Below are 14,584 nucleotides of genomic sequence, written 5' to 3'. Positions count from 1 at the left end.
TCATCGATCGTTTTTAAACTTTTATTTTTTTTGTGGCCTTTTTAGCGTTTCGCCGCGTGTGATTTCCCCCCCCCCCCCCCCCCCGCCGCAGATCTTGGACACATTCTCGGAGCCGCGTGCTGCTTCAGATAACAGCCGCAGCAACTCGCCTGCAATGTGTAAAAGTCTTGTGCGGCGGGCAATCAGCGTAGCCTCTGTTTACTTTTCAATAGCGCTCAATTCCAATCATTATGAGACGCCGATGACTCCATTATCAGAGACGCGTGATTGGGCCTTTTCATCAGCTCTTGGCCACACACTGAGCGAACCATCGCTCCGCTTCTCTCGCCATCAATAGGTGTGATTTGGTAATAAAACAAGGTGATGGGGGGGGGAAACATGCTCACGCTTTTATTTTTTTAAATTTTTTTTAGAGCTCGCGAGTCCTTTTTGGGGAAGGAGCAGAGCTGAGAACGTGTGCTCGGTGTCGTTGCTCTGACGATTCAAATGTATGCGTCACGTTTAGGTCTGCGGTATCCAGACGGGTCTGAACAGATACTCACATGGAGTCTGACTCACAGTGACGTTTTTATGGGCGAAGGCGACTTTATTTACTCCGAGTGTTCGGGTGAAATTATGTCGGGTCTGTGTGTGTGTGTGTGTGTGTGTGTGTGTGTGTGTGTCTGCATTCTTCAGCGTCTGCATGCTTATTATCCTATTGCTCTTTTTGGTCAATTAGTTTCCTCTACCAAACTTCTTTTAATAAAAACTCTCAGTTCCTCCACTTCGCCTCCTCTGATCCACCTCCTGCATCGACAGCAGACCCCTTCATGTCACCACTCGACCCCCCCCACCCCCCCACCCTTCCTTTTATTAACGCAGATTCGTGGAGCCTAATAAATAATCCTCCAAAGGCAAACTCTCCAACGGCACATGGGGCTAATTCCTCATATCAGCCACAGATAAGACTCTGTTTGTGTGGGAGCTCACATGAAAACTGTCTGACTTAACCATATACCACACACACACACACACACACACACACACACACACATTTGTTTTTGGGGTTGCTGTACGTTCTAATTCTGATAGATCCTTATCAGTTTATGTTCCTTTCTTTTTCACACACAGCGACTTCAAAGCAAACGGAGTTGTGATGAGGTTTGTTCACCTCCCTCCACCCCCAATCCAGTGCAGACGGTACGTCTTAAGACATAATCGCTGCCTTCTGCGTGTGTGTGTGTGTGTGTGTGTGTGTGTGTGTGCGTGCGTGTAAGGCATCCGACTATGAAGTGAAACCACATATTTTGGCAGGGAGAGAACGCACGCCATGACCGAGCCTGGGTCTTTCGCATCATGGCGGGCTGCCAGCTGTCTCTTGAAGTACAGTAAAGGTGGTGGATTACTGGGCTGAGAATTATGAATGAGATTCTAACTGTGGATATTAGAAGATTCAAACACCAGGCCTTTCTTAGTAGTTCTTATTAGAAATAATAATAATAATAAATGAAGTAGTTTTATAACTTCCTTGTTGTGACGTATTTCCTCATCAGACAGGTTTGTTGGGTGTTGGACAGTGAAGGATGCACTTTAAGTGTTGTTGTTTTTGTACTGTTTGATTTCAAAATTTGGTTGTTGAACATTTTTGGAAGAACTTTTTTCATTACACCTTCTCATTATTATTATAATAGCAGAAAACGAAACGAGGCTTCGGACTGAATTATCAACTTTTCCCACGACGACTGGACGTCGCTGCTGCCGTTTAAAAGTTAAAGAGGTCACTGTGAGCTCTAAAGTTAAAGAGGTCACTGTGAGCTCTAAAGTTAAAGAGGTCACTGTGAGCTCTAAAGTTAAAGAGGTCACTGTGAGCTCTAAAGTTAAAGAGGTGAATGTGAGCTCTAAAGTTAAAGAGGTCACTGTGAGCTCTAAAGTTAAAGAGGTCACTGTGAGCTCTAAAGTTAAAGAGGTCACTGTGAGCTCTAAAGTTAAAGAGGTCACTGTGAGCTCTAAAGTTAAAGAGGTCACTGTGAGCTCTAAAGTTAAAGAGGTGACTGTGAGCTCTAAAGTTAAAGAGGTCACTGTGAGCTCTAAAGTTAAAGAGGTGACTGTGAGCTCTAAAGTTAAAGAGGTGACTGTGAGCTCTAAAGTTAAAGAGGTCACTGTGAGCTCTAAAGTTAAAGAGGTCACTGTGAGCTCTAAAGTTAAAGAGGTGAATGTGAGCTCTAAAGTTAAAGAGGTGAATGTGAGCTCTAAAGTTAAAGAGGTCACTGTGAGCTCTAAAGTTAAAGAGGTCACTGTGAGCTCTAAAGTTAAAGAGGTCACTGTGAGCTCTAAAGTTAAAGAGGTCACTGTGAGCTCTAAAGTTAAAGAGGTGACTGTGAGCTCTAAAGTTAAAGAGGTCACTGTGAGCTGCATCTCGCTCCTCACCTGGGTTCTGTTGAAGGCCACGCGGGCGAAGACGGCCTGTGAGATGCCGGCCCGCTTCAGCTCGTCCCTCACCCATTGGTAAATCTCCACGGACACCTCGGTGTTCGAGGACACCTGCGGCTCCATGGGCTTGTTGTGGGAGTTGCGGTTGACCGGCGGGTGGTTGAGGTACTGCTGCGACAGGGACTGCTGCGCCAGTAGCCGGTTCACCGCGTACTGCTGGTTGAGGATCTGCGCCATCACCAGCTGCTGGTTGACCAGCTGGGGGCTGATGGGCGTGGACACCAGGCCCGGGTGGTGCATGCCGGGCATCTGGGGCTGTCGGCCGCCGGTCTGGCCGCCGTGTTGCGGCGGGGCGTGAGGCAGCGGGGGCACCGGCGAGGAGGGAGTCTGCTCGGCCGTGCTGCCGGGGATGGGCTGCTGCTGCTGGGAGAAGCCCAGGTGGTTGTGGTTGTGGTTGTGGCTGTGATTGGAGCCGGGCGGAGAGAGGTCGGACAGGCCGTCCATCTCTGCAGGAGGAGGACGGGACGAAGAGAGGGCGACAGAGGAGGGCAAGAAGAGACAGAGACAAAGTTTCAAAGTCTTCCTCAAACACCATAAAAGACAAAACATCTGGAGAAAGTGCCGGCGGCTACAAAAAGGTTAAACCTTAATCTCGGAAATCATCGGCTTAATGTCACCAAAGCCATGATCTCTAATCAGTGAAGCAGATCCGCTCTGCGTTAGATCAAAGAGTTAGAGCCCGTCCGCTAACATTTACTTTCACAACATACGGGAGAGGAAAACATATTTGCAGTCAGCACATATTCAAGAAGAGAAACCCAAACTACTAACATAAACATACAGAGGTTTAGCGTGTTATTCCTAACCAGAGCTCTTCTCAGGCCACTCCCCCTCCCACTGGTTGGGACAACAGCTGATCAAAAGATGCAAAATGCAGATAAAAAAGAGCCTCTCTGTGTTTTGACCTGTGTCTCCCACAAGCCATGCCTTCGAAATTAACTTCAGATCATCTGTGGTGATTCAAATAATCTTGGAGAGACAGTGTGGAGTGTGTGTAAGTGTAGGTACAGGATAAATGTGTGTGTGTGTGTGTGTGTGTGTGTGTGTGTGTGTGTGTGTGTGTGTGTGTTCACAAAGACAGAAGCAATGCTGATGAATGTGATTCTCTCAAAAGAGAGATTCTTAATTCTAAAAGCTAGACAATATATATACGATTTTGAGGGGAGGACGGTCTGAACATGAAGGTAGGGAGCAGTGAGCGAGGGAGCGAGGGAGCACATGGGAGGATACGGAGCACAGCACAGTGTGTCTGAGTGAACTGAAAAGAGACAGGACTTGAACTTGTCTGTAAGACAAAAAGGAAGAAAGAGAAATCTCTGTGTCGTCATTTAACGGCGAGATTTTTTTTTGCGGCGTCTCTTGCTTTGGGTTATCTTTAAGTCCATAAATGGCTGCCAGGGAATATTTTAAGACAGGTTTAAATGATGCGCTTAGAGGATGAAAACAGCGATTTAACATTCAAAGTACTACCCACAGCGAAGTGAACGGTTTTTTACAGGGTTTCCGCCTCTCTTTAAGGAATATTTCCGCATATGCCGAGGCTTTCTGCGTGCCGACTGACTGAGTGAGGGGGCAGCCTTTAAGAATTCATACGGATGGCAACATTAACACCTTAGAAGTGTGCCGCGGCCTTCACATCCCACAGAAAAGCGTCGTATGAGATTGTGAAAAGCGTAAATTGCTGTTATGGGGAAGAGGAGGCGGGGAGTGTGTGTGTGTGTGTGTGTGTGTGTGTGTGTGTGTGGGGGGGGGGGGGGGGGGGGGGGGGGGGTCTTCAACAAGCTGAATTTTTCAGCAGATGAAAGATTAAGTGCATGGATGTTTTCCAAAAATACCCACAATAATCGTGCGTTTTTGAGCTGCCTGTTTCTTAACTGTCAGCAAGCACAAAACGCCCGGCCAAGACGGGTCTATTGAGCGTTTGTCGAAAACAAATGATGTTGGTGGGGGGAAAAAAAAAACAAACAAACAAAAAAAATCAAAAAAAATCTTGGTAATAATCACATCTCTTCCCATAATCCCTGGCATTCCCTGGCTCTGATGGTATGGCGTTTCTATTCACTCATATGTGAACGTGTGTGTGTGTGTGTGTGTGTGTGTGTGTGTGTGTGTGCGCGCATATGCTCGCTCGCACGGACTGCTGGGGGGCATGCTCACAAACACACAAGCGCACAGGCACACGGAGAGAGGCATTTCCATGCAAATTGAAAAGAGAAGGGGGTGACAGAAGAGCATGGCAGGCCCTGGGAGAAAAAAAGGGCTGCCACAGAAGCGGGAGTCCTCGTGTGGAATCCTGCCACAAAAGAGCCCCGGATTAAACACACAATGGGAATGGGATGTGGGCTGAAGGGGAGGGGGGGGGGTGAGAGAGAGAGAGAGAGAGAGAGAGAGAGAGAGAGAGAGTGACCCAACTCTCTCTCTCTCTCTCTCTGTGTCTCTCTCTCTCTGTCTTGCGTTGGCTTCCCTGCACCGGCGTTGCCACCTCAAAAGAAGCGACACCGCATTCGCCCGGCGGCCCGGCTAACACCACTTCAGCTGGCAGAGCAGCAGGGGTGGCGTGCCAGTACCTGCGACCAGGTACTTATTCCGCTCGACTTCGGGCGCAAAAAAAAAAAAAAAAAACGCTCGCTAAAAAAAAAAAAAAACGCAGCACGGTGAAGTAAATGCAGAGTCACATTTGACGCCACTTGCCAAGGCACAAAGGGATGACCGTGCCACTCACTCTCTCTCTCTCTCTCTCTCTCTCTCTCTCTCTCTCTCTCTCTCTCTCTCTCTCTCTCAGAGCCCCTCAAACTTGGCATTTCACCAGCTCTTTCTCTTCCTGCCATTCGTGGCTGTGCACAGCAGACAGCAGCCCGTCATGAATATTGAGGTCGGGGGAGGGGGAGGGGGGTGGGGGGGCACCTGAGGCTTGTGTGCCAAGGTTTGTCTGTGAGTTTTGTGTGAATACATCTCGAGAACGTTAGCGTACGCTTCCGTGTTCCGTATACGTCGGTGGATTTGTTCCCGTCAGGACTCGATGTCCCCAGAGGGACAAACAACAGTTTTGTGCTTCTTTAAAGCCAAAAGGAAGAAGCGTTTACGTGCGTTCTAGTTGAAAGGAGACATTGTGTGACGGGTGTGACCATGATGATGGTTGAAAAAGTGAAGGGAGGGTTGTTTTTCCAAAAATTCCCAAACAGAGTGTGAGCAAACAATGCAAAATAAGTGATTTTTCATTTCGATCGGACTTTTAAGTGCTATTTGGGTGTTTTTTTTCGGATTTAGATTTTAATTGAGCTTGAGTTTAGGCAAGAAGACAAGTAAGTCAGTAAGATTAGGTATTAAGGAAGGAATGTAGCTCCTCACAAGTTTGTTAAATTACTGTGTGTGTGTGTGTGTGTGTGTGTGTGTGTGGGTTTACGTACTTTTGTCTCAAATCTATCAAAATGCGTTCACACTATGGCGAGAGGAGCCACTACTGAGTATCGGCTGAGGTTATGGTAAGTCTGTCAATGTAAGATCCTCCAAAGAGAAATAACCAAGAGTGTGTGTGTGTGTGTGTGTGTGTGTGTGTGTGTGTGTGTGTGTGTGTGTGTGTCCATGTTGCGACATACCTAGTGCATTGGCACGCGGACTCTCACGGAGGACACACGTCCCCAGGTAGCCCTCCAGCTGGGACGGTTGGCGCATGCCTGCACAGCCGGACGGTAGGGCGCACGCAGACACACACACACACACACACACACACACACACACACACATACACAGAGTTGTGAGCATAGGAACACAGGGTAAAGGCTTCCTACTGTACTTCTCTCCCACTCCAGCTTAGCAGAAATATGACATTTAAAACGCCGGCGTCGCCGAGGCCAAACCCAGCAGCTGAGACTAAAAACCACAGAGAACGATTGTGACAGGAACGTGTAGGAGTATGCGAGAAAACACACAAGTACAGCAGGTCTGGAGTAAATAATGTTTCTCGGCATATGCTGCCACTTTAACAGAAGCAACAAAAAAAAAAAAAAAACAACATCAGATAAGATATGATCACAACACGCTATTTGCATGGAGGCTGTGAAAACATTTTGATACAATATCTCATCTGTCATCCCGGCGAGCGGCGTTGCACTGGCAAAGAAAAAAAAAAAAAAAAAAGGAGATTGTTCAACAGATTGTTAAAGCTAATATCACAACATTACGCTGCGAGTGGTGTTCTGCTTAATCAAAAGACATAAAAAATAAAGCGGAGTTCTATCTGTAGCTGGGGTGCTACTAGTATCACATAACCTCATTTCCTGGCGGGTCAAAGGGGATTTTTTGTTTTTTTGTTGTTGGTGATAATATAAAGCATGCGTTTGTCGGAGGGTTGATAAGAAAATCTAATTGAATTTCAGACTAGGCGGTGGCCGGGCTGAAGTCATTGCTGCCTTTTGTCAAAAGGAGTAGTGAGGCAAACAAAAAAAAAAAAACGAAACAGTCAGAGGCCTCAATCTGACTCTGGCATTGCCGTTAGTTAAAGCAATAAATGGATAAATCAGAGATAACGCCGCGTTCGGCCGCAAAACCCGGTGGTGTAATCTTGAGTTATTAGATAACGAGATAAAAATGTATTTCTGCTTCATGCAACAGCAGGAAGACAAAGAGACGGTTGGTTAGGGAACATATTGTAATGACGACTGGTGTGATTGTGTGTGTGTGTGTGTGTGTGTGTGTGTGCAAAGAGACAAAAGTGTGAGCGCCATACTTTTGCGCCCCTCCGTTTTGCTTACCCATCATATCTTTTGTCTTCTTGAAATGTTTATACCAGCGCCCAAATTCCTGACACTTCGCCGCCGACACATTTGCATAGTAAGTGCTGTTCACAATGGAGGAAATCATACTCTGAAAGAGAGAGATTGATTGAGAGGGAGAGAGAACGAGAGAGGGAGAGAAAGAGAGAGAGAGAGAGACTTTAGATTCTCATTGTGGAAAATGCAGACATAATATTAAAGCTTGTGAAACATGCAGTAACACTGTAGCTTGTCAAAACAAATAAAAGATAGGGACACGGTAAAAAAAAAAGAAAAACCCAGCACTAAAAAAAAAAAAGAAAAACTGAAAAGTAGCAGACATGCAGTAATTTTTGGATCTCATCCTCTAAAAGGTGAAACAAATTAAATCAAGCAAGGTTTTATCTGTTCTTCTTTATCAAATGCCGTTGAGTTTGTCGGAAAATGTCTTTCTTTTTTTTCAGAGCGGGTAAGTTATGAGGTCAACCGAGTCTGTTGACATCGAGCGCAGACGGCAGGAAATATATTTACCTTCAAAAAAAGGGAAAGAAGAGAGCGGCTTATTGAGTATCAGCATCTGGGGAGCCGGCGCGATGTAAACAGATAAAGCTCTTTCATTCTTCAGCTCTTTATTTACACAATCTGTTAAAGACGACGACTTCAAGCGTATCGAGGGCCGCGCCGCGCCGTTCTCTTGCTCCTCTCTGCGGTTCCTTCAACCGCCCTCCTTCGCCTCGCAAAAGAAAAAAGAAAAAAAACAACCAAAGAGGCGATATTTTCCTTTCCCTTCCACTTTCATTAAAATGAATGTTTTAACACCTTGCCGGCCTCCGGGCGAATAACGAGAAAATGTTTTCTGATTGTTATAAATATTCAAAAGAAACCAAACCATCTGTTTTCAAATTACAGGTATGCCATCTTTATCATTTTCTATAATGTATGCTGCTTGGAGGACGGCGGAGGGGAACCTTCTGGCGGAGGTACGAGCACAATGGACGGGATGATTCTGGTTCTCCGGCCCGTCCTGCACAAAAGGAGGGTGAAGGATGGCAGCTGTGCCTTGAGAGAGGTCGACCGAACTCTGAACCCCTCGACCTCGGCTAAAGCTGCGTTACGCGAGGAAACGACAGATAGATCCACTGACATGCTTTTCTTGGCCCGATTTTGGGGTTTTGGGAAGTCAGATCTATACCGCTTCGGATTTTTTGCAGATTCGCAATTTTCTTTCTCGGAATTATAATTAACGGAAAGTCTCCAGACTAACTTTTTTTTCACAGCCGTCCCAAAAAATAATTACAACCGTCCCGAAGTCAAAAATTCTAAAAGTTGTCTTTTTACTTTGTCATCTATGGTGGTTAATTGCATAAAAAAAAAAAAAAAAAATCTAATGATTTGGAAATAATTGTATACTCTGATTAAAAACAGTTCATGTAATATAACATATAATACGTTAGGGAGTTAAACAGGTTATAATTTCCTCTCTAAATCTATACTGCTGTGAAAACAGTAATAGTATATATTCAAGGTTTTCGCCAAAAACTAAATTTCATAAGATCTTCTTGCATCTTGATAGCGTTATAATTTAAATTTAGCTCAATGCTAATTTTGACTGAATAGAGCTTTAACTCATCATAATACAATCCGACGCAACCTCCGTTAGCCGTTAGCTCCGTGCTATTGTGACTACTCCGAGTCTCATGAATTACACTGAAATAAGCGTCTGACTACGTTGTTGAGGTCGTTCGTGTCTTCTACACTCGCGCTGAAGAACTTCCACGGCGGCAAAATGTTGTGAGCGTTTGTCTGCGACGTTACTGCCTGTGTGCCGCTGCACACGTGTGCGTTAGCGCTGTCGTCAAAAAGACAAAATCCTAAATATGAGACCGATCGGCTGATGAAAGCTCTCCTTAAGTTAAAGCATGTCCGACCAGAAAAAAAAAAAAAAGTGTCACGAGGTGCTTTCAGAAGGACCGCGATGTGGACACGCTTCCTTTGTCCAACTGTGGCAGGAAGAGGGAATCTGCTTGAGGTTGAGCTAAAGCGAAAGCTAATCAGCTTCAAGCGGCGCGCTAACCAGCTTCATGCGATACCTCGGCCTACAAGCGGCTACAGGACGGGCGTTAGTGGCCAGCAACACGACACAGGAGTTTACACGAGCAGGAGTTCTCAAAGACATTGTGCCAAGTGTTGCAGTAAAATGCAACTAAGAGGAAATAAAGGCAGTGGAGGACGAGTTCTACGTGTCGCAGAAGCCTCCCACCATACCGTAGTCGGGGTAGAGCGCCAGCGGTTGCGCTTCGGCGCTTCGCCTATTTAAGCGGTTGGGTGGGAATTTGGGCAAACGGCGCTGTGGTGCATTATGCCGTCATGATGACAAGCAAAAAAAAAACAGGAGGGTGAAGAGGTCTGCATTTGGACTTGCATGGTTTAACAAAGCAGCCTTTAATAGATCTGCTGAAAAGACTTCATTCACAGAGGAGCGCCGATAGAGTTCAGGTTAGGGTGAGGAAGTCAGAATTGCCCTTTTTTTTTTTTTTTTTTTAATGGGTCATACATTTATGCATGAAGCGGCTCCTTTCTTTTTGGATTCATTATTATTGGCATCAGGAAATAACAACTGCGACCGTCCATGGTCTTAAAAATGATAATTCCTGTTCATTCATTATGATCAGCGCAAGTCAGTGTAAATAAGAATGAATGGTGTTGTTCAGGATTTACTGGGCTTGGGGGGGAAAAGAAACAAAAAAAAATTTAAGAAAAGCAGCAAACCACATTTCCCAGTTTAACCCGGTTCTGTTAGCCAACTCCCAAAGATCCAATCGAAAAAAAAAGAAGCTTTATTTAAAGTGAGAAGAGTTCTCCTTTAAGTCGGTGGGATAATGAACTCCTCTCCTCCAGCCTGCCATGTTTTATTTACAGTATATCTGTGCTAAGGCAGCTCCAGGCAACAAAACCAGAGACCTGCAGAACACGGTGTGCCTCTCCCTCTCTCTCTTCCCATCTCTCTCTCTCTCCCTCTCTCTCTTCCCATCTCTCTCTCTCTCCCTCTCGCTCCCTCTTTCTCCGCCATCTTTGACACAGATGTTCTAATAAACGCTCCTCATTAATCAGCCCTCTCCCTCAATACATCACTCTACCTCTCACAGGGGGCCCGGCGTGTGTGTGTGTGTGTGTGTGTGTGTGTGTGTGAACTAAACAATACACACACACACACACACACACACACACACACACACACACACACACCTATTCTCTCTCTCTCCCCACTGCTCTGTCACACACACATGCATACGCACTAAGTGAAATCAAGCAGATAACCAGAGCCTCTGCTGCTACTGCGGTGCCAGCAGGAGGGCTGTGCTAGGGCTTGTCAACAGGTAGCATGGCTGTGTGTGTGTGTGTGTGTGTGTGTGTGTGTGTGTGCATGAGAGTGACGGTGAGGGTGTGTGTGTGTGTGTGTCCATGAGCATGTGTGTGGACCCTTTAAGTGATAGCCATCTGCAGCACAGAGAGCTTATCAGCAAGACCAGGAAGTGGCACAGGGCTACTATCGGTCCCCAACATCTACTCCACTCCCCATCATGGGAGACAGGAAGAGGGAGAGTGTGTGTGTGTGTGTGTGTGTGTGTGTGTGTGTGTGTGTGCGTGTGTGTCTGTGTGTGGAAGGGAACAGCGGTGCAGCAGGCAGGTACTGTAGGCACCCAGCTGTCAGCGTTAGAGTGTGGTGCACACACTGGCAACGGCAAACACACAAAGTACAACCCTGCAGACAAACGCACACGGCACGGCTACACAAAAAGGCACACATGCAGAGTACCACACGTGCACGTACACGATTAAACACACACACACACACACACACACACACATTCCAACTTAGCCTGATGTCTTGAGTCAGCTGGGGAAAACGTGCATCCCATTTGCAACACTGCGCCTCGTCTCTCGCCACATCACACACAGCTCAATTATGGCACATATTCACCTCAACTGGGATGACCCCCCCCCTCCCCCCCCCCTCTCCCCCTGCAATCAAACACACACACACACACACACACACACACACACACACATATATACACACACACCCGCACACACATGCACTGGCACCCAGGTTGCCCCTATGGCTGCCGAGGTGGTGAAGGCCCGCTAAGATGGCATTTTGATGACTATTTGCTGCTACGCAACGCAGCAGCTGGTGCATCGGGGGGCCGCCCAGTGAGAGCGAGCAGGGGGTGGGCAGGAAGAGGTGGTGGCAATGGGAAAGAGTGGGGTGAGGTGGTGGTGGTGGTGGTGGCGGCGGGCGGTGGTGGGGTAGGGGGGGGGGGGAGATCTCGTTTGTTGCCATAGTTTCTGTGAACACGGGCAAGGGGGTTGCTAAGCTTGGTAGCGACCTCGGAGAAAAAAAATACTGCGCCTGGCTGATGGGAGGCAGAATCAGGAGAAGTTCAAAGCGGGCGATGCGTTGCCGCGCGAGTCTAGAAACGTGAGTGAGTGAGTGAGTGAGTGAGTGAGGAGTGAGTGCGATGACGTGAGGGAGTACATTTTCCTCAAAGAGTTTCCTCGTGCCATTTGTAGCCAGACGCACAAAAGCGTGACTCGCCCCAGCTACAAAAGAAGTCAAACTAAATGTGGTTCGACAAGACCCCCGTACAAAAGCAGCATTTCACTAAATAACCCCCCCCTCTGCCCTGCCCTCCCCTCCCTCCCTGCTCTGCCCTCCCCCCCACACACACACACTCTCTCTTCACAGCTCTGTTCAGAGGTGGGCTACTTCTCTTTCACTCACTCGCCGCGATTCCCTCATCTGTTGACCTCCCTTTTCTGTCTGGGATTACGCAGAAGAATATCAAGGAAACGCTAATCCTTAAAAGGTGCCAATCTTCTGCTCCCGCCTCCAACGCCCCCTTTTTTCTCCTCCCACTCATTTCACTTTTTCTTTTTTTTTCGTTTTTTTTTGGTCAAGTCAGAAACCTCAGAGGTGGGCCAAAAAAAAGCGTCCCGGCTTGTCGCCTCCTCATCAGACGACGCGGGTGACATGGAGCGGGGGGGTGGGGGGGGGTGGTGTCCCGTTGTATCGAGGCGTTCCTCGATCCACTAAAACCAGTCGGGTTTATGAGGAGCGAGAGCCACCGCTCTACGGGGGGGGGGGGGGGGGGGGGGTGTGTGTGCAGCAGGGCCACATGAACCCCCACAGAGTAACAGATGTCAGACACCATCATGGCAGCCATGTTTGAACAAGGCAGCTACATGTACATCATCGGGGGCGTGGAGTGACCGCACAGCAAAGCTGCCAGTTTCTCTCTGGAAATAACTTCAAATCCGGATTAGTCTTTTTTGCTAAATTAGCTGCCTTACTAACAGACACGGCAATAAAATAAAGCGAGACGATAATGTCCAGGCAGAATGATAAATCACGGCTTAGATTGGCTCATGAAGACATAGGATCGATATCTGGATTATCTGGTTTCGCCAATCCAGCTACGCATTCTCTAGATTCTGGTTGGAAGTGTTTACCAGCAGGGATGCGCACAATGAGAAGGGCGTCAACGACATCAACGGAGACAAAATGACACGTTGTTGACCGAAGCTACCGAGCGTCTCTGCGTGACAGTAAATGTGGGAGAATTTAGACCCATTTAGATCCGAATCCAGGACCAAATTGGCCGTTAAAAACACATACGAGACCGAAAGAAACAGATTCCGTTCGGAACATTTCCGGGAACCTTCTTCCATCCTCGCCGGAAAGCTAAAACAACCTTCGGGTTTAATTTGAGACGTGTGCGCGTTTCGGAAATAGCGCGAGGACGGCCGTGCGCGGCCCGTGCGTCAGATCCTCTCGAGCGAGCGAGGCTCTCTCCTCTGAGCCGTCTTCACATATGGGACCGTAAACAGGGTGATTACCAGACGGGCTGGGCTCCGCCTGAACGCCACCCAGGGACTCTTTACATCATCAGCGCACTGCTCATGCCCGGCTAAACACACAAACACACACACGCTGAGAGCAGCCGCTCACACACACACACACACACACACACACACACACACACACACACACAGACACACACACACACACACACACACACACGCAGCGCAAATGAGGGTCTCCAGGTGACCATACGGTGGCCTGGGAGGAGAGCTGGCTTCGTACTGAAGGCACCTACGCACACGCTCCGACCTAAAACACACACACGGGCGAGCAAAACACAAATAACGCTTTAGCATACGCGTCCCGTGCGTTCATACGCGTTTCACAAAACGCACTCGAGCGAATACACGCGGAAGCAAGCGTGTCTCCCTCGCACTGAGAGACACACACACACACACACACACACACAGACAGACACACACACAGCACTCATTGTGGCCCTTGTGAGAGATATACTGCCGTTTCATTCCATTCACTCCAGAGCTGCCTCCATGATATACTGACTGCGCTGCCTGTTAATACAATATCTGCGCTAGTGCTTTCTATACAACGTCCCAGCCCCACACAAAAAAAAACAACAAACAAAAAAAAAACACAGAATACAACACCTGTCATGTGGACGTATGTCCAGCCTGAAATGTTGAGAATTAACTAAATGGAAGGGGGGGGGGGGGGGGGGGGGAGAACAAAAGACAATCCAGATTGTTCTGGGTTTGGGCCAATGTTTATATAACAATAACCATACGTTCAACAACACCTCTGCTTTTTGGCTGCCGATGCATACCAGTGTGTGTGTGTGGTGTGTGTGTGTGTGTGTGTGTGTGTGTGTGTGTGTGTGTGTCGGGGGCGGTAAAAAAAAATAAAGAAATCATGCGGCAAACAAATGACAATAAGCCATTGATTCAGATTTTCTATGCCGATTCTCTTACCAATCGATCAAACTCAGGGCATTTGATAAGTACAGGAGAACAGAAAGTGGTGATGGAGATAGGGGTGTTTGTTTGTGTATGGTAGCAAGGGGGGGGGGGGGGTTGGGGTTGGGCGTTAATCTTTTTTTTTTTTTTTTTAAATAAGCAGACTGGGCTTCAGCACCTGTGATAAGGGACATTCTTTAGCCAGAGAGCTCTGATTCATGTCTTTGAGTAACTCCTTGAGGGCGTTTCTTACTGTAGAGTGGCTCCATTGCTCGGGCGGCAGGTCCTCCAGCTTAGGACAACTGTGGGGAGAGAGAGAGAGAGAGAGAGAGAAGGGGAGACATGCGGGGGTGGAGGGGGGGGGGGGGGGGGCAGGGAAAGATAAGATAAGGGGGAGGAAAAAGGGGGGGAGGGGGAGAGAGAGAGAGGGATGAAGAGGGGTGAGGAAAGAGCATGAGAAACAATTCAGATGGAGAAGAGACAAAGATGGAGAGGAGAGCCAGCAGCCCCGATGGTATCTTTAA

The 14,584-nt window shown here is 47.7% G+C and overlaps 1 protein-coding gene across 1 annotated transcript in view; it reads right to left on the bottom strand.

The window, feature by feature from the left end:
- Positions 1 to 14,362, bottom strand: part of satb1b (SATB homeobox 1b) — a gene marked incomplete at its 5' end in the record, with an annotated part of 39,257 nt that extends 24,895 nt beyond the window's left edge. Inside the window, 4 exons of the mRNA XM_068702149.1 lie at positions 2,407 to 2,915; positions 6,066 to 6,143; positions 7,221 to 7,332; positions 14,239 to 14,362. Coding sequence (XP_068558250.1) covers positions 2,407 to 2,915; positions 6,066 to 6,143; positions 7,221 to 7,332; positions 14,239 to 14,362 — 823 coding nt within the window. The remainder of the gene's footprint in view (positions 1 to 2,406; positions 2,916 to 6,065; positions 6,144 to 7,220; positions 7,333 to 14,238) is intronic.
- Positions 14,363 to 14,584: the final 222 nt, after the last annotated feature.

This window comes from Cebidichthys violaceus, unplaced genomic scaffold (genome assembly GCF_023349555.1).
Source record: "Cebidichthys violaceus isolate CVI_PGR_0920_01 unplaced genomic scaffold, fCebVio1.0.p SCAF_81, whole genome shotgun sequence".
NCBI lineage: Eukaryota > Metazoa > Chordata > Actinopteri > Perciformes > Stichaeidae > Cebidichthys > Cebidichthys violaceus.
This window is presented reverse-complemented; position numbering and strand designations above follow the sequence as displayed.